The sequence below is a fragment of the Trichomonascus vanleenenianus genome (genome assembly GCF_965637985.1).
Source record: "Trichomonascus vanleenenianus strain CLIB 3782 genome assembly, contig: TRVA0_041S, whole genome shotgun sequence".
Classification (NCBI taxonomy): Eukaryota; Fungi; Ascomycota; class Dipodascomycetes; order Dipodascales; family Trichomonascaceae; genus Blastobotrys; species Blastobotrys vanleenenianus.
In genome coordinates, this window is record NW_027481846.1 from 99,271 (window position 1) to 126,303 (window position 27,033).

Genomic DNA, 27,033 nt, shown 5'->3' on the forward strand with positions numbered 1-27,033 from the left:
GATGGCGTTGTAGTGTCGCACGGTCCGAAGCATCACCTCCGACAATGTGGTACGACAGCGGAACCTTGAACGTGTATGCTCTTTCTGCCACGTACGGTTATTTTATTTTTTGGTTGGATTCTGATTATTTGCGTATTTTTAACTGAATAAATATAAATCGACGAGAAATTTTACTACGTGCTGGTAATTTCTCTAGTTAGCGTCGTAATAGGTATCATTTAGTAGGTAATGTATATGTAGTGCTATGACTGCTGCTTGAACTTTTCCACGTCATCTTGGACAATTTTTTCGACCTCCTTGGGAGTCAATTCTTCAAAAACGTCAATACCCCAGTGGGCCGAGCCATTGAGTCGCCTGTGCTTCTCAAGATCAGTTATAGCCTTAAACTCGGCCTCTGGGAGCTCAAATACGTTCAGATTGCTCTTGATTCTATCAGGGTTGACAGACTTTGGAATAATCGAAGTGCCCCGCTGAATTGCCCATGAAAGAAGCACGTTTGCTGGCTGAGCGTTCAACCGGTTGGCAACTTCGAGCACGGTAGGGTGGTCGACAATTCGCTCTACACCGTAAACTGCGTTGCCCAGACCGGAGTATGCAGTGACAAGAATGTTATTCTTCTTGTGGTGTTCCAACAGGTCTCGCTGCTGCAGTTCTGGGTGAGCCTCAATCTGGTTAACTGTCGGAGGAATTTTGGCAGTCTTCAGGAGCTCGTCCATGTAATTCACGGGAGTGTTCGAAACACCAATTGATCTAACCTTGCCCTTTTCTACGAGTTTCTCCATCGCCTCCCATGTTTCGCTCATAGGAGTATCGCCAAGGAGAATGCGTCCGTCCGGTCCTCTAGGGAAGAACTCCTTCCCCGATGGGAATGCAACTGGCCAGTGTACAAGATAGAGGTCAAGGTAATCAAGACCGAGATCAGAGAGGGACTGATCAAGAGCTTTCTCGACATCTTCTGGTTTATGGCTGTTGTTCCACAGCTTAGAGGTAACGAAAAGCTCTTCTCTTGGGACGCCAGACTCTCGAATACCTTGTCCAACCTCCTTCTCATTTCCATAGACGGATGCGGTGTCAACTAGGCGGTAGCCATTCTGAAGGGCCACCTTGACGGCATTAAGCACCTCGTCAGACTGTGCCTGCCAGGTGCCAAAGCCCAGCATTGGCATCTTGTGGCCAGAGCTCAGGGTATATTCTTTCTGGAGAACCATTTTTTTCTTCAAGTAATTAGTAGTATTCGATTGTTGCTACATTCTCGAGGAAAGCACGGCCCTATTTATGGAGGTTGTTCGCCAAAATAGACTCAGGAGGGGCTGCAGAAACTTCTGTATAGGTTATTTACTCCAGATCTGCTTCTGCAATGCATATTGCGTACTACACCTGGTTACTAATGTTGAGTCGACAATGCAGCCAAATATCCCGAACATGGAGAAAATCACGGAGATGAGAATTAGCTGCTGGTGGAAAACATCTTCCTGGTGGGGGTGGAGGGGTCTACAGCCATGATGTTCGGTACGTTTTGTCCAATCGGATACAAGGTCTGGTGAAAACGGAAAAACCCATCATTTCATGCATGTATTGAAAATGGAAGTCAGCCATGAGCCAGGCAAATGCCAACTGGCTGTTGCATAATCTGGCCGACTGGGTCCCCAGAACCTAATGGAACAGTTCCAATAAATTACCATGGAATATGCACCAATTGCCTATATGGAGTGATCTATTCCAGTGTGTCTCCGTTGCAACGATATTTACTTCGTCTGACCGTTGATAGTGGCTACAATTGATCGAGTGTGTCGCGCGTTTCGGAACTCACACAGGTAAATACCTTGCCAAGTACCTAAGGCAAGCCGGCCATTTGAAATGGGAATGTTCAGGGAAGAGCCTACCAGGGAAGACTTGATGTGGGAAGTAGAGTCATCTGGACCCTCATCAGTGTGCAAATAATCAGCATCCTCTGGGACAATTCGATCCAAAGCATTGCTCATGTCGGTTCGAACATCGGGATCGTAATTCTCGTTGATACTTAGACCAGCAGAGGTATGCTTGATGAAAAGATTAAGCATGCCCTTCTCGTAGTTCTTAAGCTGGGGCACATTGCTGTAAATCTCGTCAGTAACTAGATAGACTCCTTTGGTCCGCGGCTGGAGCTTGAAAGTAACCTGATTCCACGACATGGTTTGTACAATTGATGAAAAAAGTCGCTGGCCAATGCGCGTAAGGCTTTTTTAGTTTGCTAATCGTTGCTCTTTCCCCGGGTGAGATTCGTCCATACTGCTCGCGCGCGCAGTATAGGTGGCCCCTCGGGCTGTCTTGGTGAATTACCATTTGCTCCATTAGGCTGAAGAAATGCTGTCATAGTGTGGAGAGCTGCAAAATCAAGGTGGAGATTTACAGAGAGAACTCCAGTTCAATTATCTACTAACTTGTAGTAGCAGTGTTATTGCTCTCTCGAACGTACTGGTATACAGTGCAGTTTTAATAACTAATGAAAAATAGCAAATCCAGCAAGTCAATTGTCGATACCACTGAGCTTCAAGACTACCATCGTTCATTCAATCGCTTGTTTTTTTAGTTGAGTCGGTTTTATCTATTCCTTTTATAAACTTATTAATCTATTTGTAGGGGTATAGGTGTAAATTCGGAACCCCCATGATGCACTGTACATGGACCCCGGTCCTCCTATTCCGCTTCTCGTTTACGATAGATATATAGCATACAACGCTTGTATACAAAAACGTAGGGAAAATGTAGTCGTTTTATGTCACTTTCTAGCAGATGCTTCACGCGTATAGCAATTGCGCAGGTGGTCGAGCCGCGTGCGGCGGTTGGTTAACTTAATTTCACTTTTTCCCCCACATAAACACAACCCCGGCCAACTGCGGACACTATGGCACCGAGTCAACGATAATGTCTCTGAGCTGCCCTCTTCCGGGCATCTGCGAGGGGGAGAGTTGAAAAACTATAAAGGCTGCCTGAATGGACTTATCCATCTAATAGGACGACATAGGAATAATAAAAAGAATACAAAATGGTTCTCGCTACTTTGGATACCACCAACGTGCCAGTTATCAGGGCCAAGCCACTGACCCCAGAAGCGTTTGCGCCCTACGGCGGGGTGATCTCCTCGAAGCACCAGATGCAGACCATGGAAGTGCTAAGTGCCAACTACGGCACTGCTAAGAAGCTGTTCAAGGTTACCCCAGTTATCAACAACTTCGCCAACTGCCCAAGCGGAAAGCCATCTTCTGGCAACTTCAACATGTTCAGGTGCTCCCCTCCAAACCATCTGCTCACCTATAATGCTGACGGCATCAAGAACAATACCAAATACCATTCTACTGTGCTGGAACGACACCCATTCTCTACCCAGACTTTCTTGCCAATGGGTCGAGACAAGAATGCCAAGGCGTATATTGTCATTGTTGCCAAGAACCGACCAGATGGTCTTCCAGATATCAACTCTCTCGAAGCTTTCGTCGCTAATGGCGACCAGGCCGTTACTTACGGCCCGGGTACTTGGCACGCTCCAATGGTTGCCATTGGTGAGACCGTTGACTTTGGTGTCTTCATCCACGAGAATGGCCAGGCTGAGGAGGACTGCCAGGAGACCTACTTCAAGCCTGGCTTCACTATCCAGTTTGACAACTCTGATAGCATCCCAAGCAAGTTGTAGGATTATGTAGCATTGGGGAAATAGATTTTTGCATTCATCCTTATTGAGAATACCGGTTCTATAATCTTTTTTTGATATTTCCTGGAACCGGTACTCTATAAGTGCAGCTCGAAGGATCAAGATTTCTTTGAAGGCCAATATCTTTTCATCTGAATGATGTTATAAGTCCTTTAACAAGTCCAGAAGCTTCGCTCTCTTACGGAATGGGCGTAAACCCACTTGTGGAATCGGAGCTAGCCCAGAAATATTCAATATATTGAAAAGCTGTAGAATTGATAGAAATGATGTAAATTTCACTGTACCGCAATAGCAACTGAGAAGAATGAATAATACACAACATGCCAGGTTGCATCGAACAACTCGCAATTGTGGAGTATGATTGCCCCTCCGCAGCCTGTTCACTTTCTGGGTCCGACATCTCCGGATAGTTCTCTGCCTCCAAAATCAATAAGGTATGTAAGAAGTAACGGCCAAATACTAACATACAAACTTTTTGGGTGAAATTGAAGTTGGGGCAACCGGTGGTACACTGTAGTCATATCAAATTTAAACTTTGAATGTTTTAGCTTAGCTCGCACCATTATATAAATTGCTTTAGTTTCTCGTACTTCTCTCTCCTCTCATAGTGTTCGTTACTAGCTGCTGGTCACGATGGGCTTTGATCATCTTGAATATGAGCCAAAGTGGTTCCCCTTGGAATTGCCACACGAAATTAATCTTCAGAGTCACACTCCTCCCGACCTAAAGGAGGCCAGAGCCCGGTTCCGCTATAAAATGCGCCACCTAAAGCCACCTGCACCAAATAGTGGTGCTGATCCCATGGCCTCGCTCGACAACGTGCTTGCTGATCCTCAATTGCCTGGCCAAGAAGGAGATAAAGAGATAAAAATCAAACTACGTGAAGAGTTTAGACCAGTTAAAGAGGGTAGGCAACGTCTTTTTCTGGCTGAGATTACAGACCCTTGTGGATCCCATTTGGAAGAGGGAATGCAATTCGTCGCTGAATTATTTGACCCGCTTGCTCTTTTCGACGTACATGCCTCTGCCTTTTCTGATTTGGACTACAGCTGTACCGTCATCGCCTATACGCTTTTGAAGGATTTACAAGGCACTCTAATTCCGAAGTACTACGGCTCCTACACTATGAAGGTTCCAGTGGTGGATCGCCCGGAGCATAGGTATCGAGACGTCCGAGTGATATTGAGGCAATATATTGAAGGGAAGGGTCTCAACAAGATAGAGCCAGAGTCGTTTAACAGAGAGAAAAAGCAGCATCTTATGGAGAGAATTGTATCAGCAGAGCAAGAATTCGACGATAGGGGTGTTGGAATTAGGAGGGGTTATTTTCCGAATAGCGTCATTCTTGTTGACAAAGATTGTATGCAGGTTGTTGTCTGGCGCTTTATTGGCGCAATATTTGGGCCCGATCTTGACCAACCAATGGTGCATGAAAGTCGTTTTGCTCCTGGGAAGCTGGCCAGTCGATTGCTTAAATGGTCAGAGCTGAAGCTTAGAGTGAGCGGGTTCGACATTTTTGTTGATTGGGATTGGATTAGCTGGATGAAGGAAAAATATGGCACTGAGGAAGATATGGGCCTAGTTGCGCAACAAGTCTGCTCGCATTCAACATCTAGTGGTAGTAATTCTTTCCCTTCTATTGCAAAAGTTGAGGAATTTGAGACGATCAATGAGAGAAATAGGAAAAGACGCATAGAGGAATTGCAGACAGCTCAAAAAGAGCTAAAGAAAAGGTCTAAAAAGCCCCAATAAATATAAAAGCTACCTACATGTGAATATATTCTAAGGGGAGGTTTCTGTACTTTCTGGCCTAGCCATCCCACAGATTTTTGTGAATGAATAAAAATCAATTAGCGTTTTATAGGTGGTCTAAGGCCAGAGAACCCCGTTACATACGTAATACATAATAGTACCGGTAATAATCCAATAATAAAAATCAAAATCCAAGCAAGTAAGTCCACCCAATGCATCGCATTTGCGCCGTGGGGATTGGGTACCCCCCGTAGCTCCTGGGAAACACTTCCCATCAGGGATAATAATAATAATAATAATAATAATAATTCTTGGTTATAGTCTGAGCTAACGCTAAGGAAAACTGTGTCTAAACATTTGGCTTCAACAGCCTGCTCAATATAAACATTAAGTAGCCTGGGATACCTATCTCCAGTCCACAAAAGATGATGCGGATTTCCTCAGTAAGCTGACAATACGGGGAGAAACCACTATCCCTACCAAGCACCGCTGTAAACGCAATGCCGTGGTCAGTGGGGAAAAAAACCCGGGATTAAAAACCGGGAACCTTCCAAAGTAGTGGTTTGTAGTCGCAATTAATCGCTTATCGGCGAAGTAGCTGGCTCTTCGAAATAAATTGAGCCATCACAGATTTTTTAATTGATTTGATTCCATCACGATAAACATTATGGCAGCAATTTCGCCTAAAAAACCGTTGGACGCCGCTTCGAATGCGGCTGAGACATGCGTCGATCCATCAACGGTTCGATGGTCTAGTTGGTCATGGCATCTGCTTAACACGCAGAACGTCCCCAGTTCGATCCTGGGTCGAATCAAAACCATCACTACTTGAAAGTAGTCGAAATTTTTTGAATTATAAAATATTATATTTTTTGCAAGCTAGCGCGCGCGCGCGCTTTAATTTTAAGTGAAATAGCTATAATTGGCCCAATATATTGCACGATCAACGTATACGACCGATCGCTGGAACTATAGACCGGAGGAGTTGCGATGCTAGCTTGGGTAAATTTCACCACAGAAATACCCCGCGGTGAGATCATAAATTAATTATTTCCATATAAAAGGGGTAAAAAACGACAAAAATGGAGGGAGGAGAAAAGATCCAGCTGACTATAGAGCCTCAATATTCCAATGATTTGGAGGCAGCAGCGCATAAACCTCTTGCAGAGCTAATTCAGCGAATTACAGCTGAGCGAGGCGTTTTCGCGGACTTGAATGAAGATGATCTGCTGCGAGAGATCGCAGACCAAAAACAGGCGGAAGAGAATAATGGAGAACCAGTCCAAGGTGACGAAGATGAGATTATGAAAAACACCGAAGAAGAAGAACAGGAAGAAGCTGCCGGAGCCGAAGCAGAGGAGCAAAATGAGATAGAGGGGGACGACAGCAACTCCAATGAGGCCAGAAGACAGAGTTTTGACAAGGCTAGGGCCGAATTGGTTCGTTTGGTGGGAATTGCCCAGAACGAAACTGGACTTTCGCTCGACTTTGTGTCACTACTCTTATCATGTCTCCGACCAGCCGCAGGTACGACTTCAATGTCTCCTCATTTGAAGCAACACGTAGCAGTCGGGTCGCTTTCTGCTGACGAGTTGAACATTGCCATTCCGGAGGAAGATTCGCGGACGGGTGCTGGGTGGAAGATACAGTCGCTTGGAACAGCGGCCGAGATGCTTCAAAAGGCATCGGAGAGGCTGAAAGGGGAAGTCGATAAAGAATCAAAATATTGGAAGTGTATCTATGGTATTGTGAACAATGGAGAAACGCTCTTCAAAATTCGCAAAGGCGATGTCAGGGGCCTGGGCGTGAAGTTTGGCTATGGTGACGCCGGATCAGATTACAGGGACAAAGGGGTAGCCATTCTCAAAAGGAAGAGCGACGGAAATGTCGCGTTTAAATTTGACATGGAGAAGCGGAGGCACGTGGTGCGCGTTTCTATCTATGAGGACAAGACTTTTGTCGGCTGCTCGGCTTATAAAGACATCTTGGTGCCCGAACAATCCGTCCACGACGAGATCTGTAACGCACGAACGCTGATTTTTGAAGAAGAGCTTTTTTTTGAGATAGTCCGGGAGGCGCGCCGCCTTAGTGCTCACCGAGTCAACGTAGTCGACGGAAAGGTTGTCATTGGGTTGCAGGATCAGACGATTGAGATTGAGCATGTTGACCCCCAGGCCGACGAGGAAGAGGAGGATATGGTTGATGAAGCAGCAGGAGACAAGCCGAGCGAGAGTGAAGAGGTATCCATGAAGCCCGACGACACTACATACTCCATACAAGCAGACTTGATCTGCAACACTTTCCGGCTGCTGCTGTGCCATACTCACCGCAAGAACTTGACCAAGCGTCGGTCTGTACCTGATCCCCTAGTGTCCAAGAGCAAAACGATTCCATCGCCTCCACTCATTCTTCGCCCGGTGATTGCGCACATTCAGCACGATAAGGTTTTGAAGCGGGCAACGAGGCTTCTCGAGCTTATTTTGTCGAACTATCCGGGGGCTAAGCTGCAATTGAATCGGTTCACTGGTGCAGACGAGGCGAACACATCGTACTTGGGCAACCTGCTGTATTCGCCAGTGTCTACTTATGAAGTGACCGCCAAGAACCTGACTATAACGATCGTCACCAGCTCACCTCTGCAAGCGTACATTCCGCTTTACGAAGTGACAGCCACGCAACAGGATACTAACGAAATGATTTCCAAAACCGGATTCTACGAGCTATCCGAGCTCGAGGAGTGGGTCAATTGGATCCTCAAGACCAAATAACCAAATATAACCACATGGGAAGCCAAATAGCATATCGGGAAAAGAAACATGGAACCACCAGGGAGAAAAAAAAACTACAATGATTAACTATCAAAAACTTATTTCTATTCGGCTTAGAACAACCACCACTTCTTTTCATGGAGTTTCTTATTCAGCGCTTTATAATACTCCATTTCACCCCAGCAGTCACGGCCCCATTCGCATCCAGCCATGTTGACTACAAAGTCCCGGTCCTTTTCATTGTAAAACAGGCGCTTGTCGTCGGCCATATCGCTACAAGCGCCTGGAGGGAACGAGTTGATCTTCCTCAGCGGGATGAACCCAACTCGGCTTCGGATCCACGGTTCATGGATGTAGAGGAACTCGAGAGCGTCCTGCTCCTTGTGCTCCCATTCCATATGCTTCTGCTCGTAGAACACGGGATCCCACCAGACATCGAGCAGCTTTTCAGTCCACTCGCTACGTCTAATGAAGAAACTGCCGAGATTGAATCCTCCGCAGTCCTGTGAGATGATAAGATCCACGGGCTGGTTGTAGTCAACGTAAGGAACATCGACTTCAATGTTCAATGGATTGAAGTACGATACGTCCCGATAGGTCTCGTTTGCCAGATTGTTGAAAATGTGTCTATCAAGGCTGATTTCCGGCTCCATGATATAGGTATGAAGATCAAGCCACCAGAACCATTCCGCCTTGGGGAACTGCCTCATAGCCTGCTTAATGATATCGACCTTCTCCCACGACTCCCGCCACTCGTGCGCGTACCGCTTCTTGGCGGAAACGTCCTTAATTGCCAGATGATACCCGTGTCGCTCGACATAGGCCTTCTTATTGGCGATGCTTGATCGCTCGACCGACCACTCCTTGGCGCCCTTCCACTGCATGACACCTCCGCCTTCATTAGCGGCGAGGATAATTACGTATTTCCCCGACCCCCAGTTGAAGTGCGGCAGGAACGGCACTGCTGTGAAGAGCGACAGCATGGATACGAACAAAAACACTAGCAGTAACAGCTTGCGCCGCAGCAGGAAGTTGCTGATGACCGCCTTCACAGAGCCCAGCGAGTCACCTCGTGGCGTCCGGTACTTCGGCCGCCACGAGCTCGACGACGACTTCCAATGCTTGTCATCCATCACCATTCCAATCGTGCACGAGTCGAATTCCTAAAATTATCCGTGTGTCGTGGTACCTTTGCGTTGCAGGATGATGATACAACGGGTATTTTCCCGTTTGGGAATGTCGGAGCTCCGCACACAACGGAACCGAGCCGCACGCGCCGCGGCGCTCCATATACACATATCGCTGTAATTAACTAATGAGTCGCATTGCTTGGGGGGACTCCTCCCCTGGGGCTCCGCTGCGCGGAGATCTGGCGGATCTGGTGACGGGGGTATGGGGGCAGAGCCCCCAACTACGGGAGCTCGAGGGCTGGCCCTCGAATAACACACTCAAGCAGTACAATTGGGGGGACCAGTTCCCCCAAACCCTCCTGGGGCTCCGCTTCGCGGAGATTTGGTTGATATGTGATAGGGGGTTTGGGGGCAGAGCCCCCAACTAGGGGAGCTCGAGGGCTGGCCCTCGAATAACATGGAGCTCCGTTGGGCGGAGGCTGAATTAAACCAAATCTAATAATGAATATATAACAGTTAGAAATCAAACTCGGATCTAAAGTCGTTGACGTTCATGCCATTGCCAACCTTCTCCACCAGGTCACGTCGGTCCATGGCAAGGAAGACCCGTCGCAGGGTTTCGTAGAGATTGGTAGACTGGTTCGCCAGGACGTCGTCCTCAGGGCCGTCAGTCTTATGCAGAGACAATGCAGAGAGAAGATGCTGGGCCGCTTCTTTATAGCAACCAATGTTGATACAGGACACGCCCAGGTTGTATCGTGCCCGCACGAAGGACGGTCTAAGCTCAAGGGCCTTGTAGTATGCATCAATCGCCTCCTCTGATCGGTTCGAGTTGGCCAGAGTCGCGCCAAGGCGGTTCCACAGTAGCGGGTCGTTCGGCCGCACGGCAATAGCCGCGTTGAAGCAGTCAACAGCCTTCTCGTACTCCTCGTTGCCGTAGAAAAGCACCCCCAGGCCGACCTGGACGTCAGCATCCATGTTTGCTCCGTCCGGCGACAGCTGGGCCGCTCGAATGAACAGCTCAGTGACCCGACTGTGCAGTTGGAACCGGTCCTCGTTGCCAAGCCGGGGTTCCTGAGTTCGCGCTTGGTCGACTACAGTCGGGTATTTGGTAGCGAGCCATTTCTCCAGAGTCGCATACGCGGCATTCTCGCACCCTTCGTTGGTGTAAGACACAGAAAGGTTCATGAGAGCGCCCAGGTTACCCGGATCAAGCTTGATGCATCGCTCGAGGGCCCGGATGGCGGGGTCCTCCTTCTCGTTCTGGGCCTGGCACGCTCCAAGACGCGCCCACGCGTCAACGTGGTCCGGTTTCTTCTGCAAAGCAGCCTCAAAGCACAGTGCGGCTACACTGAGCTTGGCTCCGGTGTCCATAAGGCTGACACCAATAGCATAAGGGTCCTCCTGCTCCATGTATGGATTGTTCTCCTCAAACTGGTAGTCGCCAAACTCGGGTCTGTTGTGGGTGAACTCGTCAAAGTCTCTGTCCCAGGCGTCCTTCGAGGTCCAGTCCTCAGCGTTGTCCAGCACCTGGGTCTTGATCCGCTCCCATACGCTCTCAAAGCTCTCTTCGGTGTATTCCATTTGGTACTCCTCTCCGTTCTCATCAACAATGACCTCAGCTTCTTTCTCCGTAGTCTCCTCCTTGGCCTTGGCGTCCTCTTCAATCTGTCGGAACTGTTCTTCCCAGTTCTTGCTATCCAGCTCCTGGACCTTTGGCTGCTGCTGTTGCTGCTGACCCAGGTTCATCTGCGAAAGAGCCGGGGATGGGCCCATGAACATGCCAGTGTTATATCTTGGATAAGCGTACCCAGGAGTAGAGCTCATGGACACAGGGTTCGCCGGAGCCGCTGGCGCCTGGCCGAACTCGGTAGCCCACTGCTTTGATCCTTGAGCAGCCGTTGCCGGAGAGTCCATCATTTGGGGGGATGGCGCAGATTGGAAGTCGTTTACCCAGCTCTGCTGGCCAGAAGCCCGTGGAAGGGCTGTCTGAGGGCCCTGGTACATGCTGCTCATTTCACGGTGCATTGCCTCAAAGTTGAACGCGGGGTTGTTCATCTGGGGGCCCTGAGCGAACCGATCCATCATCTGCTGGTCTTCGGCGCTCATGCCTCGCCCAGATCTCATCGACATGGCCCCAGGGGCGCCTGGAGAGTTCATTCTCTCATGCTGGAGCGACCGGTCCTCGGTAGTGTGCTTACTGAGCTGGGCCAGCGGGTTGCGGCTTGTCGAGCACTCAGATCCACTATTCATAAACGACATTCTTCTGCTAATAACTTGTCCACAAAAAGGCCTGTCCAAACGACTTGAATATATATAATTTCTACCCTTTCGGCTAGGGGAAGAGTGGGATGACAAATGAATGCTTCTTCTTCGGCAGGACCTTCGGAGTTGTCCAGTGTGGGGTCGGGTGTCTTCCGCCTCCCCCCCTCCTCCTGCCCTGGCTGCTGCGTCGAAAAGTACCGCGGTCCACGGCCGTGACGAAAAGTTTGTATCCTCTGCGTATATTTCAGAATGGAACTCGATTCCTTCATATGGGTTTCTTTTCGTCTTAGTATGGGAGGCTTCGGTAGTAATCAGTCAAGCCGTGAGCCAAGATTGTACGGTTAATTTTTATTTCTAGTCAATACCGGTCACTTTTTTTGTTGATATGGTGTGCAGAGCGGTATAAATTGGTTGTTATAGTTTAAGTGCGCCGATCGTCGGCAAGCCGCATGCGGCTTATAGAGCTCATGCGGCTTTGTGAGGCTCCACTCCCTCCGCGCAGCGGAGACCCCGGGGGGTTTGGGGGGCTGGCCCCCCAAGTAGTACCATTTTTGGTGTACTTGGTTGGATCATTGGGAATGGCTGATCTGGTTAAATGGAATAGCTAAACTGGTTAAAGCTCTTCCAGAGTTTCTTCCTCCTCTTCTTCTTCAACAATGAATCGCAGCTGTTCGCCGTTAATGTCGTTCCTCTCCTCACGCAACGTAGCGTAGATGACAAAGTTGAGAACCAGTTCAAGGAAGCTGAAGCAGAACACAAGAGAGTTGGAGAGAAGCGGGGAGTACACAAAATAAGAGTACCCGGCAATCCCAAAATATGCAAACAATCGATACAGCAAAGCATTCTCAAAGTATAGAATGTAATCTCCCGCCAGGGGAGGAAGGTCGGCCACGCCCAGTAGTATTAACAGTAGAGCAACCAGCCCAATAAGCGGGTTATCGTATCGCAGATTCGCCAGAGGCTACCAATTAGCTTTTTTTTCTTCGACAACCCATTTGTCCATGTGGCTTCTACAATCCTTGTTTTTTTCCAGAGATAGATAGATGAGTGTACTTACCAACTCCATTGAACGCGCCATGACGACGACAAAGTTACTCTCCGTGATGGAAGTCGGATCAGTAACAAAGTAATACGCCAGTGACCAGAGAATGCATGTTCTCGCAATAACCATTGACTTTACCGATACAAACGCCATCTTCAACTGTATTATCTCGAGATAACCAAAATTTCAGCTGGCCTTCCGAATTCGGATTAATCGGTCAAGTCCCAATGAAATAATAATTAACGCACATTTAATGGCATTCTGAAAAGTACCGCATCCCTCGACAACAACGCGTATACCACGGAATTTCCTCCCAACGCTTGCCGGCGGAGGTTTTTTCTCTCCCAGCGACCCCCCCCCTCCTCTCTCTCCCCTCCTCGACCTAAAGTTGCACAGAAGCTTTCCCGAACCAACTTGTCTACTTCTCCTCGCTGAAAGGAACGGACGATCCGCGTCGAGAGTCGAGATACAGTTTGTTGGCGGAATGTCTGGTTCGCCGTTCAATAATGGTATGGTGTTCCCGGACGGCGACATGTCCGGGAACACGAACTTCATGATGTCCCAACAGATGGGCCAAGGAATGGATATGATGGATCCGAACGCGATGAACGCATACAAAAATAACGGTAAGGACGCGTTGTTAATTGAATATGAGTGGCGTGCTAACGCGTAAAAAGCAGGAATGAACCCCATGGCGCTGTTCAGCCAGGACTCTCTGGGCGGAAACAGCACACCCATGTCGAGTAATAATAGCAACCACAATGGAATGGGCGGTGGTGCAAAGAGCGTAGGAACCCCAATGGGTAATGGCGCAAGTGGCCAGGTAAGTTCTGCGCGAGGCTACAATGTTGGCGCTAACGGCCAGTTTGATCAGTTCCAAATGATGATGCCTCAGAATCAGCAGCAGCAGCAGCAGGACGACCTTCGATCCTCTCATACTCCACAGCCCACTGGTGGCATGAACGACATGCAAATGATGTACCAGCAACAGCTGTTGCAGCAGCAACAACAGCAGAGGCTCCAGTCCCAGTCCAACCAGGGAAGTCCCAACATGGGTGGTCAGCGGCAACAGCCGCAGCAGCCGCAGCCGCAACAGCAGAGCCCCATGGGGTCTTCTCCAATGATGATGCAGCAGGGCCAAACACCTCAGGCATCCCAGTTTTCAATGGGTCAGGGACAAATGAACACCAGTTCACCGCAAATGAGAAGCTCTCCGCAGATGACGCCTCAGCAGCAGCAACAGGCGGCTTTACAGTCGCGTATACAGGCCATGCCTGATCTGACTCCGGCCATGATTCAGCAGTTGATGAAGCAGTTTAGTGCTCGACACGTTCAGCTCATCCAGGCGAAGCTTAGCGCCACTCCTCCGGAGCAGCACCAGCTCTTCCTTAAAAGGCTCTACGTTCAGGCTCTTCAGAACCGTCAACAGCAACAACAGCAACAACAACAGCAACAGAGCCAGCCGACTCAACTGCAGCAGCAGCAGCAGCCACAGTCACAACAACAACAGCAGCAGCCTCAGCAACAACAGGCTCAAACAGGTCAGCAGATGCCTCAACAATTCCAGAACCAGCTGAGAGCCACCCCAAGCCCAAAAATTAACAGTCAGTCTCCATTTCCTCAGAATCAATCACAGCATGCATCTCCGGCACCCTCTTCACACCTCTCGCCTCAAACGACCCCTCATCTCCAGCCGCAAAAGCCTGCAATGCAACAACAACAACAACCCCAGGATCAAATGGCGGCTCAGCAGCAGCTACAGGCTAAAATGGAGAGCTTTATGAAGTCTCTATTAGAGTTTATGGAGCGTAGAGGAACCCCGATAACTAGCGTGCCGATGGTGTGCAACAAGCGAGTGCATCTCTTTCACTTGTACGGCGCCGTGGCTAAGTTTGGCGGGTCCAAGAAGGTTTCCAGCAATAATGCGTGGCCCAACGTTGCCATGGCTCTGGGCTTTAACCTAAACATGAACCCAGATGCTCCATCCCAGACGGCCAAGGCCTTTGCATCGTACCTGGCTCCTTTTGAGGAGGCATTCATCAATTCCAACCAACAGATTCGAGCGCGAATGAGCTCCACCTCTATCAGCCCTCCTCCCGCTACTCCTCAGGCTGCACCTACTCCATCGGTTCAGCAGCAGCCAGCGGTAAACCTCCAACAGCAGCAGCAGCAGCAGCAGCAGCAGCAGTCGCAGCCCCAGCAGATGCAGCAACCTTTCTCGACCACGCTTTCTTCCCGAGACACAACTCCAAAAGGCATAGTTAAATCGTCGAGCGAGGTGGACATGCGCCCCCCAGCCCACACTAAACAGCTGTCGGTGTCGCGTCCAAAGCCGCTGGTCCACTTGCCCCAGACTGACGGCAAATACACTCCCAAAAAGCGAATTGTGGCTGGCCATGGCGGACATGATATGCGGGTTATCACAACTCTTGGCGTCGATATCCAGAACTTGGCCCCAGAGTTCCCGCTGCCTCATGAGACGGGAAATGCTGACCTGCATGCCATCACAATGAGTCTCAAATCAATGATCAATGCCGAAGTGAAGCAGGCTCTGGATAAGCTTGTGACAATTAGTGCAGATCCTCGAGTGGACATTGTGCTACAAGATTTGCCGGGTCTCCTTGAAGCTCTTGTGGATACCGGCAACGCGCTGGTTAAGGAGCTGCTGGTTCCAAATAACACGCGGAAACAAGTCCAGGACATGAGCCAGCCGCTCAAGGATGAGTTTGAGGACCACGTCTATGAGAACGAGGCCGACATGATCTTCAACCAGATCAGGTCGAATTTCACCGACGACGAACAAGATTTGGTCATTACTGTCAGCAGTTCTACGGGAGAACCCTTGTCGCGGTTCTTCCCTAACGAGAAACTTTTGAGTCTTGCTGAAGAGGTTGTGGTCAACAACAAGGAACCCAGGAGCGGCGATGTGAAGGAGGAGGGAGACGAGAAAACAGAAAAGGGTGAGTCCAGTGCCGCAAATGGTGATGTGAGTGCAAATGGTGGTGATGATGAGGATATAGAGATGGACGATGCCGGCGAGCCAGAACAGTTTGGGTTTGAAAACTATCTCGATGTTCTCCGCCAGAGCAGGGAAGAAGCAGAACTCATTGTTGAGTCCGCCGACGACCCAAACTATTTCTGGAGGAAAGCTCGAGAAGACCGTCTAATCTGCATCCTGACCATCATTCGGAACCTGTCTTTCTACGATCCAAATAAGCCTAGGATCACTTATGACGCGCAGCCATACCGGTTCATTATGAACGTGCTCACCGCGCTCGCACAGAAACCACGGCTCCTCATGTCTACCTATAGAAGAAGACTTGACGTTATGAAGGATCTCGTGACTATCCTTGCCAATGCGGGCCATTATGTTTTCCTAAAGTCCGCTTCTGATGCATTGGCGGTCCTGTTATTCGCTCTGGCGTTTGCGCCGCGAGACGAAGTGTTTACTAGCGAGGGCAAGCTGATCATTCAAGATTACATTCCTAGTGAGCACAAGTACTTTGGCTCTGCTGTCGACATTGTTGCCAAGATCATCCCCAGAGACCCGCCTAACAAGGAGCTCCTAAAGGCCATCTTCCTCGAGGAATGTACTGATCCAAAATATTTGAAGCGCCTAGCCCTTTACTTTGGTGATCGTCCAAAGCGTCCACACGAGATCATGAGCCGGCTCTACAGTATGATGATATCAGTGGTGCCGCGAAGTGACTTCAGAGACATCCCTCCACAGCTTGATCTGAGGAAGCCAATTCTGCACCAGGCTCTGTTAGTCGCAGAGACTCTTACAGAAATGATTCCTGAAGTTTCTGAGGATGAGGTTAGAAGCGGTAAGGCTGAAATGCCGACGAGCAATATCGCGCTTTCTTGGCTTGACACAGACGATGGCTTTGGTACTATTCTATTGCGATGCGCCTGTGCTCTGGGTGCAATTGTTGTGAACCAGCCAGTACAGCCTCATCAGCCCAAGCCGGCGGCGGCAAATCCCTTCAGCCGAATTACTCAGCGAGCAATTGCGATTCTGAGGACTTTGGGTCATAAAGGTCTTGTTGTTGCAAGAATTCAAGAAGAGAATGCTGCACTACCGCCTGGTGTGTTGCCTACTCTGGAGACTATCCTTGGTGCGATGATTGCCGGACAGATGGACAAGTATGTCGTTTCCCAGATGTGCGTGTATTCTGAGGAAGCCGCCAAAAGCATGGAATTTTAACGAGCAAAAAGTGTTTATGTTTAACGGTAGAATCGATACCTAGGTAGTATAATTTATTTATGATCATGATTATTGAAAAAAAATTGCCCAGTTGTCCTCAAGGCTCTCCATAATGGTCAATACAATTTCTCATAGAAACAAACAGCAGGGAAGGGATCACTAATACTTCAGACTCTTGTGAGACAAGAACTCGTAAATCCTTTTGGCCACCGGTTTCCCCACAATACCTGCAATTTCCTCCTCAGTCATCATACATAGAGTTCTAACATTGGGCACCGTGTCAATAATCTTCGTAACATTGTCATAGGTGACACCCGGTATATTTTGAACCATGGTGATAGCCTCGTCGTTTTCCATCATTTCTGTATCTTCATCATTGACGGTTCCGACATTTCGAGCTGTATCTCGATCTGGCTCCCCACTACCACGTTTCAAATCAGCGAAGATTTCTGCCGTCTGATGTGGTGAAGATGACCAGATGATTCGTAACTTGGGGAAGGAGATCATCAAAAGAGTGAGTTTCTGCTGAACATGCTCTTGAGCCATTTTTTCTGCTTCTGTAGTTCCGCCCGAGTCGAGCCCAAATGATTTGGACTCGTCAAACTCGATCAACAGGGTCGGCATTTCGTAGTATTTGAACATCTCGAGGCATTGTTTATATAACCTCCCGGTGTTCAGACTGCTAATAAGATCTCCAATTGCCTTCCTCTCTACGCATATTCGCGGAGTCAAGATATAATCTCCAACTCGTAAAACCACAGGTACAACTTCGAATTGGCGCTTAAAGAGCAAAAAAGGAAGTGAAGACTTCAACTCACGAGCATCGACAATGATTCGAGGTTGGATGGTCGTCAATTGCTGCCCGCCGGCAATACGCGAGGTATATGTTCGCAGAAAAGCACTTGTACCGGAAGTGCCACCGTCATCATGAAGTAGGATCGGCATGGCTGCCTTCTCTCGGATGAGTTTGGAGAAGGCATCTTTTTCTCTTCGCACGGCCGTAAGATATCTCTGCTCCTCAATGGACTCCTGGTAGTACATGAAGTACACTTTGATTACACGCTCTGGGAATGTCGATCTGTAAACTTCAATTCTGCGAATGAAAGCCGGATTTGGATCATAGAGGATAACTACAGATGGTTCCAGCTCCTCTAGCAGCGTTTCATTGTTCTTATCGGCGTATGTCTCGACCACTAGAACATCACTGGGGTCCATTATCCCGTTTCCAGTCAAAGTGTCCGTTTCTAGTATCTCGATATCCTCCTCCATCGCTGTTGTGTCTTGGAACATATTAGTATACAAGTCTTCGTCGTTGTTCTCCACAGTGTCAGGCGTGTCAACATCTGCAGAGCTTTGTTCCATCTCATCCTCAGCAATCAGCCTATCGGCCTCTTTCACTGCTGGGAGACGGACCGTGACGGTGGCCATATTCCCCCCTCCTCTCACTCTTCGACGCTTGTTGAAGCCGGCTCGTGCAAAGTTTCTGGCCACTGAAGGCGCTGCCTGTGCCTCATTTACTTTATCCTTCATCTGCTGCATTGAGTCTCCTTGTTGGAAGACAGCTTTCACAGGCCGCAATCGCGATTCCCAGTCGAGGTACTCAGTTCGCTTATTTTTAAGGTATTGTTGGGCAGAGTAGCTATCTGTTTTCGCTTCATACTTTACTCTCGAAAGGAATCGCTTCAACGGGCGTAAGGTACCTTCTTGGTTTCCGTCGCACATAACTAAAATGGGCCCATTAAGGAAGTTCGGATCTGTCGAATGTTGCTTCAAGTCAGTAACCTCCTGAAGCAACCGTGCCAGCATATCCCATTTAGGGGGCTCTTCAACAGGTATCTCATTTCTTAACTCTGCAGGGATGCCCCTCCTCATGTCCAGGTCCCCAAGAACTCGCTCTTTAGCAAAGCGGAACAGCATATCAGCCTCCGGGAAGTCAATCCACGAAGACATACCTCGCAATACGGCGAGTCTTGCTCCTCGATGCAGGCAAGTCAATTGCTGCAGAAAAGTCACGGCGTCACGCGACGTGTATAATTGCAGCAATTTTCTTATATCAATCATGTCGTAGTAAGCTTGTTTGGTTTTTGAAGAATTCCATGAAGAGCCCAATTGAAGACGCACCATAGCCGGAAAGTTCTTAAGAGAGACATTCTCAATATTCCACGACTCGGTTTCCGCGCCAGGCGCCCGACGCCTCAGCTCAGCTAGTAGCTTTTCGAGAATGCCTCGCAGACACTTGTCTACTTGACCCATCAACTCAGTGGGCTGTATAGCGATCTCGACGACATCCGACTTCTTCATGAGAGAATTGCGCACTTGAACGTGGAAACGGGGCCACAGCCACACTTTCCTTAGTCTTAGAGTCTTCAATTGTGTTTGCAGCGGACTCATTCCCCGGGTTATTCGTTCCGGCTGATCTGAAACCGCTTTAATAAACCCCGTAGTGTTCACCTCCCTGTACATTTGCAGCAGAAACGCAATATTAGAATTCTCCTCGACACATTCGGCGTTGAGAATGACAATTCCCGTGATTCGCTTGCGGTCAATCACCTCATTAAGCATATCAGCGACCATGATTGGCGGTGTCACGCTAAACAGCCCGCCCTGAGAATACGCCAGTTTACGCTTCGACCCCAACATTTTCTCGTTCACCACTGTCAGATCGTACTGTAAAGGCTTTGTTCCTCCTTTAGGCCGGGTAATAGCGGCAATTTCGTTGATAGTCTCTCTGAGCCGCTCGTTATCATCGTCCATAGCGCCCACAATTAGAATAAGCGAGTTTTCTTTTACAGTTCCAAACTCTGTCTTCTTCAATGGCGCATTTTCAGCTCCGATCTGGGCCAGGGCCCGTACCAGATTGGCGACAATCGGGTGCAATCCGAGCCCTCGAGCCAGCACGAGCAGCCCGTTCTCAGCAAGCATATCGGTTACAATCCTCTGCTGGAAATTGAGCGCTAGCGAGGTGTACACTCTTGCTTTGCTCTCGGACACTGCAGGATCCGGGATAAGCTCTTCTTCCTTGATGTCTTCAGGTTGCTCCTCAAAGAGTTCCTCTACTTCGGCCTTGCTCTCCTCTATATATTTTTCGCCATCATACAGTTGGCCCTGGTCGGTCGCCTGTACGAATAGATCCTCGTCATCACTCTCCATTTTCGAAATCAGGTGCGCATAACTGGTACAGATACCGGGTAACTAACGCGCTAATAATCGCGAAAGCGACGCGGCTGTAAATGTGTTGGTGCCTGACGGAGATCCGACGTGCGGCTCAACCTGAAAAATGCTGGTTTTCGTGGATACAACCGTCCGAACTAACGGAGTCTGGGGCAGAGTCCCAGTATACAGGTCACTGCTGGTGTAATAGTACAGCATGGAGTGTATATGGGGAGACCAATCCCCCCCCCCCCCAGACTCCCCAGGGGCTCCGCTTCCCGGAGGGAGCCGCACGAGCCGCACAGGCGAGAGGTTTGGGGATACTTGTTTCGCTTAATGCTTGTCTAATGAATTAACTAACACGAGCTATACCTGGTGTTAGTGTGTGTGTGTGTGTATTGTATTCAACAATGGCTGCGGAATGGAAGCCCCACCGTTCCTTGGTCGACTACCGTCCCATTCATCACACAATTACCAATTAGATATTTCAACTGAGTGACGACCTAAACCGTATAACCAAGCACTGTAACCTTTCAACGTATTTAACTCAATCACGCAATCATTAGCAGCCGTGTGTAGGTCAACCGACTATAGGCAGGTCGGGTCGCTAGTTTGAGAGCCGAGGGTCGGAGCTCCGAGCCCTCGTACGGCTGACACCGTTCAGTCACTTCCCTTCCTCGAAACTTTGAACGGTTTTTGACGACCGCATACGGCATTTTTCACTGATCTGAATCCCGGAATAACCATGTCGAGGACTATCAAGCATCTGATAAGCGAGCTGCCAGATGACCATACTTTCTACTCCTTCGAGTTCTTCCCGCCGAAGACCCAGTCCGGTCTGGACAACTTGACGGCCCGGCTGGAGCGAATGTCGAGGCTGGGTCCGCTGTTTGTGACCATTACGTGGGGTGCTGGCGGGTCCACTGCCTCCAAGAGCTTGGAAATTGCAGAGCTATGTAGCAGGGATCTGGGACTGACCACCTGTCTGCATCTGACTTGCACTAATATGGACCAGGCCGTGCTGGACGATGCTCTAGAGCAGGCAAAGAATGCCGGCATTAGGAACATTCTGGCCCTGCGAGGCGATCCGCCACGGGGCGAGGAGTACCACTGGGTCAACAATGACTCTCAGTTCCAGCATGCTGTGGATCTGGTGCGATATATCAAGGAAAAGTACGGTGAATGGTTCTGTGTCGGTGTGGCTGCTTACCCCGAGGGCCATGTCGAAAGCGAGGCTGACAGTGAGAACCAGTCGCCAGAGAAGGACTTGCCGTATCTAGTAGAGAAGGTCAAGGCTGGTGCTGATTTCATTATAACTCAGCTATTTTTCGATGCTGACAAGTACATTGAGTTTGACAAGCTACTTAAATCGCAGCCAGAGCTGGCTGAAATTCCAGTCGTTCCTGGTCTGATGCCTGTCAACACGTACCAGACGTTCCTGCGAACTGCGCGGCTCGCCCATGCTACAATTCCAAAGGAGATCCATCAGAAGCTTGAGAATATGGATACCGACGACGATGATAAGGTCAAGGCTCTCGGTGTGGAGCTTCTGTCCAGCATTATTCACAAGCTTAGAGCCGCGAAGGTGTGCCGAGGATTCCATTTCTATACGCTCAACTTGGAGAAGGCGGTGGCTAAGGTCCTTGAGTACTCCGGCATTGTATCGGAAGAGGCTGCTGCCGTTCAACAGACCCATGGCATTCCGAAAACCGAGGCACTCCAGGTGTCTGCGGGAAAGGGTCTGTTGGGGCGAGAGGCTACCTGGGACGATTTCACAAATGGACGATTTGGAAACTCACGGTCTCCGGCTTACGGTGAAATTGATGGCTACGGTCCAACGCTCCACGTTGATAACAAGCGGGCATTGGAGTTGTGGGGGAGCCCGAAAACGGTCAAGGACATTACAGACATGTTCATCCGACACATTACAAACGAGCTGACGATTATTCCGTGGAACGACCAGCAACTGTCTGCCGAAACAGCGCTCATCCAGGAGGAGCTGATAGAGATGAACGAAAAGGGGCTATGGACGGTTGCTTCTCAGCCTGCAGGCAACTGTGTGCGATCGGACGATAAAATCTATGGCTGGGGAGGCAAAGGGGGCCGTGTGTTCCAAAAGGCATTTGTTGAGTTCTTCGTGCCGCATAACGTCTGGCTGAAGCTCAAGCCCAAGCTGGACGAGGACCCTGACGTGACCTACTACGAGGGGCACATGGAAAACGGCCGCGGAGTATTCTATTCTAGTCTGAGGGATGATAAATCGGCCAATGCCGTGACGTGGGGTGTGTTCCCAAATAAGGAGATTGTCCAGACCACTATCATTGAAGAGGAGAGCTTCACGTCATGGCGAGACGAGTCATTTAGTATTTGGCAGCAGTGGAAGCACTTGTATCCGCCAAAGTCGCCCTCTGCGGAACTGATCCAGCAGATTTACGACACTTATCACTTGGTGTCTGTTATCCATCATGATTTCTTTAACGAGACGGGCCTATGGCAGTTGATTCTTAAAAACATATAGAGTTGCTCAATTGCTACACCTGGCTTATAGATGTGTGTATATACCGTATAATGGCATCATATATGGATATGGCTGAATATGCCGCGAGTTTGCTAATACTGCACAGAGCAGTAAAATGTCGTTAATTGTAAGTGGCAATTGAACGACTTTCTGGCTTCTTTTGAAAGGCAAGTAAAAAAAAAATTTAGGTGAGACTACGATAAGCAGCATGCACTGCAGCAAAAACAGCTTTCTATAAAAAAAGCAATCCACTCTGTGCAATCAATACGCTGTTTATCCTCGCGTGTTCTAGACTCGTTGATAACATGAAATTGAAACTGTTTGATGAGGTGGAGGAAGTGGCCAAAAATATTTGAACGGCTAGGCATGCGAACGCGTTACAGAGAGATAAGCGGCTCGTAAATTACGAACAACTGAGGTCGATTATTTCTCCACTCTACACATGGGCTGTCAAAGAAAAAGCTGATGTGGATTTATCTTTTTCTCCTATGTTCATCGAACAATAATCTTGAGCAGACGAGCAATTATTTGTCTATCCCAGCCTGGTCTTGGTGAGGCTAACTAACTTTGTCTCCTGTCGCCATGGAACATGGTGCAACCAATGTTTTACACACATCCTAATCGTTCAGGACTCGACTTTGCCTAACTGGTGATTGTAAACCCCACCTCGTTCGATATCGTACGGCTTAACTCCGCGTAAATGGATCAACACTTCTTAATCAAGCAAATCAATTCATATCAGATCATATTCTGATATACATTCGACCCCAGTGTTTCCCCACCAGGTAAGCGATTTTTTCCCCTCTCCCGCTAAGCTGCTTGAATATGCGCACTTGATTATTTTTGAGTTTCCATTTCAGCATATGTACAGCAACTACCTGTAGTAAATGTCAAGCTATTTGGCCAGAAAAATATATTCTGCAGTCTGGATGCTCGGGTTGGAGACGCTTCGTTAAAGTGGCATGCAAAATGCAATGTAAATGTAGGTCAAAAGATCACCTTATGATCTCGGATCACAAAGCACACCTTTGCCGCTCCGCACGAGCGACAAGTAAAATGTATATATATATAATAAAACGCTTAGATGCATTTTGGAAGGACCAACCCGTGGCCCTTTGCTCATTTTGAGAAACGGTCTAGGTTGGACATCAACAGTCATGACCTCGTTAACTCGCGACGGCAGCAAGAGTGAATACTACGCAACGCTGAAACGATGTTCTACTGAGGAGCTGTTTTTGCGGGCCATTAAGGGGTTGAATACATTACTTAAATCTGGTAGGCTGACAACATGTCGCGATAATTCCACTGGCATCACCCGGGTCATATATGAAGACAGTAAAGGAGGTGGTAAAAAGGACGTTTTAGGGCTGAAACTTATCCCGTATCCTACTTTGCATAAATCTGAGTTCCAGGCTGGCATGAGCTCTCACGCAAAGCAGCAGCGCAGCAGTAGGTTTCGGGGATCCCGTCGTGGCGTGATTGGTGAGGCTCGACATGTTATGAGCGAGGCCGCCGCACATTATCGCCGACACGGGACCGGCCGGTTCTTTTACCACGACTCCACCTCGGCAATCACCATCACGTTTAACCGCGTCTCTCCAGATATAACGTGGACCGACAAAGGCTCGCTGGGCGAGAACGAGTTTAAGGAAGCATGCTATCTGGCATTTCTCGGCCTGGGAGTGACGGCGCTCGATGCTAAGCGCATTCCCCTTTATACTCGCAAAGAGCTTGAATCTCAGTATACCTCCTTTCGCATTTCATCTAATAATAGCGTAGGTACGTAGCACTGATTTAATCCCCACATAGCGTAAGTACGTAGTACTGATATTTTTCTCACTAATACACTACTGTATACCCAACTTTTCAAGGGCCCCTTCAACGTAATGCTGTATTTTCTTCGCCTAAATGTATTCTACGGGAGCGTTACCCGGTAAGATGTCTAAGACTTGACTCCCCCCTGAGCTGCTGATCCTCCGCATAAGCCGCATAACGGATGTCGCAGAGATTAGCTAATGCGGATGTATGGAAAACTGTAATCAAGATTCGATACCGCTGTGCTATGTGTGTACTGTTTTTTTCGACAATATGGTAAATCAAAGCAATTTTCAGTGCACCTACGATACCCCGATCTATTCGAATGGAGCAAATCGACGTGCGTCAGGATTTGAGGCACTTCTGCATTAACGAAACGTAAATGAGGGACAATTCAGATTACCGCAATTGGGCATTGAGTCGATTTGTCACATTTTTGGCGAGTTTGTGGTCGTCCTCAAAATCTTGTCCTCGCATCAAAACGCATTTCCGAACCACCTCAAGTTTCTAACGCCATTTCCACAAAATGGGGCAATACAAAACCAGGGTGCGTAGGTCACAAAGACATGCTCCCTAAAGACTTCCATCAGCTAGTAACGATGATGACACGGTCAATGGAATAAGCGACTCTGATCAGGACTGTGATCTCGAACCAGGCTTTATAGTCAACGAGATGAACGGGCTCGAGAGCGATGAAACAGCCTCTGCTAAAGAGATCAGTGATAGGATCGAGCTATTGGAGGAGTATCTATACAAGACAGCGGAGAAGATGCTTGCGGACCCACCACCATCCCACATAGTGAGCGTATCTTCAGGACACACCAGCAAGCCAGGGACCAAGCCTTCATCTAAAACGGCAGAGAAATACAAATCCATTCAGGAGGAATTCGTAGCATGGTATAACGAGAAGTTTTCTTCTCATGCAGCCCCCATGGTTAACTCTGCTTTGGTCGTTCTTTTCCTTTTCGAGCGAGTAATCAGCGGAACAGACCGATCTCACCCCAGTTCGCTTGCTCGTGCCTATCGCAAATGTCGAGAATACCATGTAGCCCTTCAGGACCTGTGGTGGTCTCAAAGACGTACGATATCCAATCCATTTGGACCTCTAACTGAAAAGCACGGCCTAATGACTCAATTCATCGAGCTGCAGCGGATCAAGCAAGAGAGAACTGCTCAGTTGGCGAGGACAAGCAGGAGCCGAAAAAGATTGTCTCCTACAAGCGGAGACATCGCCCTTATTGAAAAACTGGCAATCAATTCGTGGTATATGGCACAGGGGGATGGCGTACTGTTGCGAAACCGCGCATTGTTGCTACTAGACTATCATTTCTCCTTGGAAAAATTGGGTGCTGAGCGGATAAACATGAATTCCCTCGTATTCCTGAAGTCAGTTAATGCAGGCTTTTTGAGACCGGCAAGTACGATTGGATTAGTCACTGGAGCCAACAAAATTGGGCCACATGGTGCAGGTTTACTAAGAAACAGAAATGTCGAAGTGTGCCCGATTTCAGCAATTGCCATCTATCTTTTCTGGCGGTACAATTTGTCTGGTGAAAGGTTCCCTGACTTTCTTAATCTTGCCTGGCAGAGTATCCCTCTTTTCCCGAAGACTGCGAATATACCGACAGAGCACATCTTGCCCCAAACTCGAAGGAAAGCGCTGAAAGAAATCTTTGAAGCAACCGATCTGGATGAAAAATTTTATTCAACAAGTAAAACTACCCGATCCGCAGGTCAGTGGCAGCGGGGGAAAGTTGAGGAAGCCACCTTGACGTCCCCTAAAGAAGCGGTTTGCATTGCAGGGTTTAGCTCCGGCGATTTGAGTTCCTATCATGTCCCTCGAGGAGATATTCAACCTCCACCACAGCTAAGCGAGATGGTATTTCCTGGGGTCACGGAAGCTTTGGAGAGCTTGTACAAATACGTGCTCAACGAGTCATCTTGCAGGCATATCGATGTCCATTATGCGCAGTACCTCAAATCAGTCCGAAAACGGGACTTTGAGATTACGGAGTACTCTCCAGTGGATCGCGCAATGATTGGAATCCAGATATTAACCGTCCTTAAAGAGCTGCGTACAGTCATCCTTCAAGATGCAGCATTGCTTAAGGATATCCATCCTCAGCTCAAGGTTTGGCGGCACGAAATCTTTCGCAGCTCCATGTTTGAAGCCTATGCTCAACAGCTACAGCGTCATGTCGTAGGTGGCGAGCCAGTTGACGTCGACTCGGCCATTAATTTCACGTTCAATAATGAAACTTCTTTGAATGATTGTGATAATGGCCCTGAGAACGGCTGTGGAGACGATTCCAACTTTAATCTGCACCGTGTTGCCATTCGGCCCAATTCAGCCACTTCGTGGACGCAAGAACGGCTGCCAGCAACAGCCCCGGAGTCTAATTCTGCGCCAAAGTCTCTCACTAGCCAGCAACTGACACCTGATCTTTCCAGTAGAAGAGATGCGGCAAACAGCGAAGGGTGTACTACCGATCAAATTAGAGCATTGAGAGAGCGCCTGGACCATGCCGTTGCTAAACACGGCGAGATCTCTACCACTTTGATTTCGGTTTTGGCACGCATGGAGGAGACGAGGTGTGAAATAGGTTTTATCAAAGAGGAGATAAGTTCTCTCTCGATCTAATGCTCTATATATTTTTGTCCGCGTTGTCACTGGCCAAAGCATTGAGCCGGAAATGGC

General features: G+C 48.7%; 13 protein-coding genes and 1 non-coding gene across 16 annotated transcripts; 8 read left to right on the forward strand and 6 right to left on the reverse strand.

Moving 5' to 3' along the window:
- Positions 1-242: 242 nt before the first annotated feature.
- Positions 243-1,160, reverse strand: GCY1 (aldo/keto reductase family protein; the record flags this gene model as incomplete). The annotated part of the gene is made up of 1 exon (XM_076686660.1): positions 243-1,160. The coding sequence occupies one exon, from the start codon at positions 1,158-1,160 to the stop codon at positions 243-245; it is 918 nt and encodes a 305-aa protein (XP_076539134.1).
- A 585-nt stretch (positions 1,161-1,745) lies between these two features.
- TRVA0_041S01068 (YjbQ family protein) lies at positions 1,746-2,171 on the reverse strand (the record flags this gene model as incomplete). The annotated part of the gene is made up of 1 exon (XM_076686661.1): positions 1,746-2,171. The coding sequence occupies one exon, from the start codon at positions 2,169-2,171 to the stop codon at positions 1,746-1,748; it is 426 nt and encodes a 141-aa protein (XP_076539135.1).
- Positions 2,172-3,025: 854 nt separating this feature from the next.
- Positions 3,026-3,670, forward strand: DAL3 (ureidoglycolate hydrolase; the record flags this gene model as incomplete). Its single annotated transcript, XM_076686662.1, has 1 exon — positions 3,026-3,670. One exon carries the CDS (start codon positions 3,026-3,028, stop codon positions 3,668-3,670), a length of 645 nt encoding a protein of 214 aa, XP_076539136.1.
- Positions 3,671-4,321: 651 nt separating this feature from the next.
- TRVA0_041S01112 (uncharacterized protein) lies at positions 4,322-5,440 on the forward strand (the record flags this gene model as incomplete). The annotated part of the gene is made up of 1 exon (XM_076686663.1): positions 4,322-5,440. One exon carries the CDS (start codon positions 4,322-4,324, stop codon positions 5,438-5,440), a length of 1,119 nt encoding a protein of 372 aa, XP_076539137.1.
- A 741-nt stretch (positions 5,441-6,181) lies between these two features.
- tRNA-Val(AAC) lies at positions 6,182-6,255 on the forward strand. Its single transcript has one exon. It is a non-coding gene; the product is annotated as a tRNA-Val (tRNA).
- Positions 6,256-6,522: 267 nt separating this feature from the next.
- Positions 6,523-8,208, forward strand: SRB4 (Srb4p; the record flags this gene model as incomplete). The annotated part of the gene is made up of 1 exon (XM_076686664.1): positions 6,523-8,208. One exon carries the CDS (start codon positions 6,523-6,525, stop codon positions 8,206-8,208), a length of 1,686 nt encoding a protein of 561 aa, XP_076539138.1.
- A 113-nt stretch (positions 8,209-8,321) lies between these two features.
- MNN10 (putative alpha-1,6-mannosyltransferase Mnn10p) lies at positions 8,322-9,347 on the reverse strand (the record flags this gene model as incomplete). Its single annotated transcript, XM_076686665.1, has 1 exon — positions 8,322-9,347. One exon carries the CDS (start codon positions 9,345-9,347, stop codon positions 8,322-8,324), a length of 1,026 nt encoding a protein of 341 aa, XP_076539139.1.
- A 507-nt stretch (positions 9,348-9,854) lies between these two features.
- On the reverse strand, positions 9,855-11,600 carry PEX5 (Pex5p; the record flags this gene model as incomplete). The annotated part of the gene is made up of 1 exon (XM_076686666.1): positions 9,855-11,600. One exon carries the CDS (start codon positions 11,598-11,600, stop codon positions 9,855-9,857), a length of 1,746 nt encoding a protein of 581 aa, XP_076539140.1.
- Positions 11,601-12,216: 616 nt separating this feature from the next.
- On the reverse strand, positions 12,217-12,669 carry ILM1 (Ilm1p; the record flags this gene model as incomplete). The annotated part of the gene is made up of 2 exons (XM_076686667.1): positions 12,217-12,564; positions 12,661-12,669. The coding sequence occupies 2 exons, from the start codon at positions 12,667-12,669 to the stop codon at positions 12,217-12,219; spliced, it is 357 nt and encodes a 118-aa protein (XP_076539141.1).
- A 532-nt stretch (positions 12,670-13,201) lies between these two features.
- SWI1 lies at positions 13,202-16,852 on the forward strand (the record flags this gene model as incomplete). Of its 3 annotated transcripts, none has more annotated exons than XM_076686668.1 (3): positions 13,202-13,271; positions 13,323-13,468; positions 13,511-16,852. In XM_076686668.1, the coding sequence occupies 3 exons, from the start codon at positions 13,202-13,204 to the stop codon at positions 16,850-16,852; spliced, it is 3,558 nt and encodes a 1,185-aa protein (XP_076539142.1). The 3 variants fall into 3 exon arrangements, with proteins under 3 accessions (XP_076539142.1, XP_076539143.1, XP_076539144.1); XM_076686669.1 differs by having other exon boundaries at positions 13,520-16,852; XM_076686670.1 differs by having other exon boundaries at positions 13,326-13,468; positions 13,520-16,852.
- Positions 16,853-17,011: 159 nt separating this feature from the next.
- On the reverse strand, positions 17,012-20,002 carry RAD1 (ssDNA endodeoxyribonuclease RAD1; the record flags this gene model as incomplete). The annotated part of the gene is made up of 1 exon (XM_076686671.1): positions 17,012-20,002. One exon carries the CDS (start codon positions 20,000-20,002, stop codon positions 17,012-17,014), a length of 2,991 nt encoding a protein of 996 aa, XP_076539145.1.
- Positions 20,003-20,747: 745 nt separating this feature from the next.
- On the forward strand, positions 20,748-22,520 carry MET12 (methylenetetrahydrofolate reductase (NAD(P)H) MET12; the record flags this gene model as incomplete). The annotated part of the gene is made up of 1 exon (XM_076686672.1): positions 20,748-22,520. The coding sequence occupies one exon, from the start codon at positions 20,748-20,750 to the stop codon at positions 22,518-22,520; it is 1,773 nt and encodes a 590-aa protein (XP_076539146.1).
- A 1,157-nt stretch (positions 22,521-23,677) lies between these two features.
- On the forward strand, positions 23,678-24,307 carry TRVA0_041S01310 (uncharacterized protein; the record flags this gene model as incomplete). The annotated part of the gene is made up of 1 exon (XM_076686673.1): positions 23,678-24,307. One exon carries the CDS (start codon positions 23,678-23,680, stop codon positions 24,305-24,307), a length of 630 nt encoding a protein of 209 aa, XP_076539147.1.
- A 701-nt stretch (positions 24,308-25,008) lies between these two features.
- On the forward strand, positions 25,009-26,976 carry TRVA0_041S01332 (uncharacterized protein; the record flags this gene model as incomplete). Its single annotated transcript, XM_076686674.1, has 1 exon — positions 25,009-26,976. One exon carries the CDS (start codon positions 25,009-25,011, stop codon positions 26,974-26,976), a length of 1,968 nt encoding a protein of 655 aa, XP_076539148.1.
- Between the last annotated feature and the right edge of the window lie 57 nt (positions 26,977-27,033).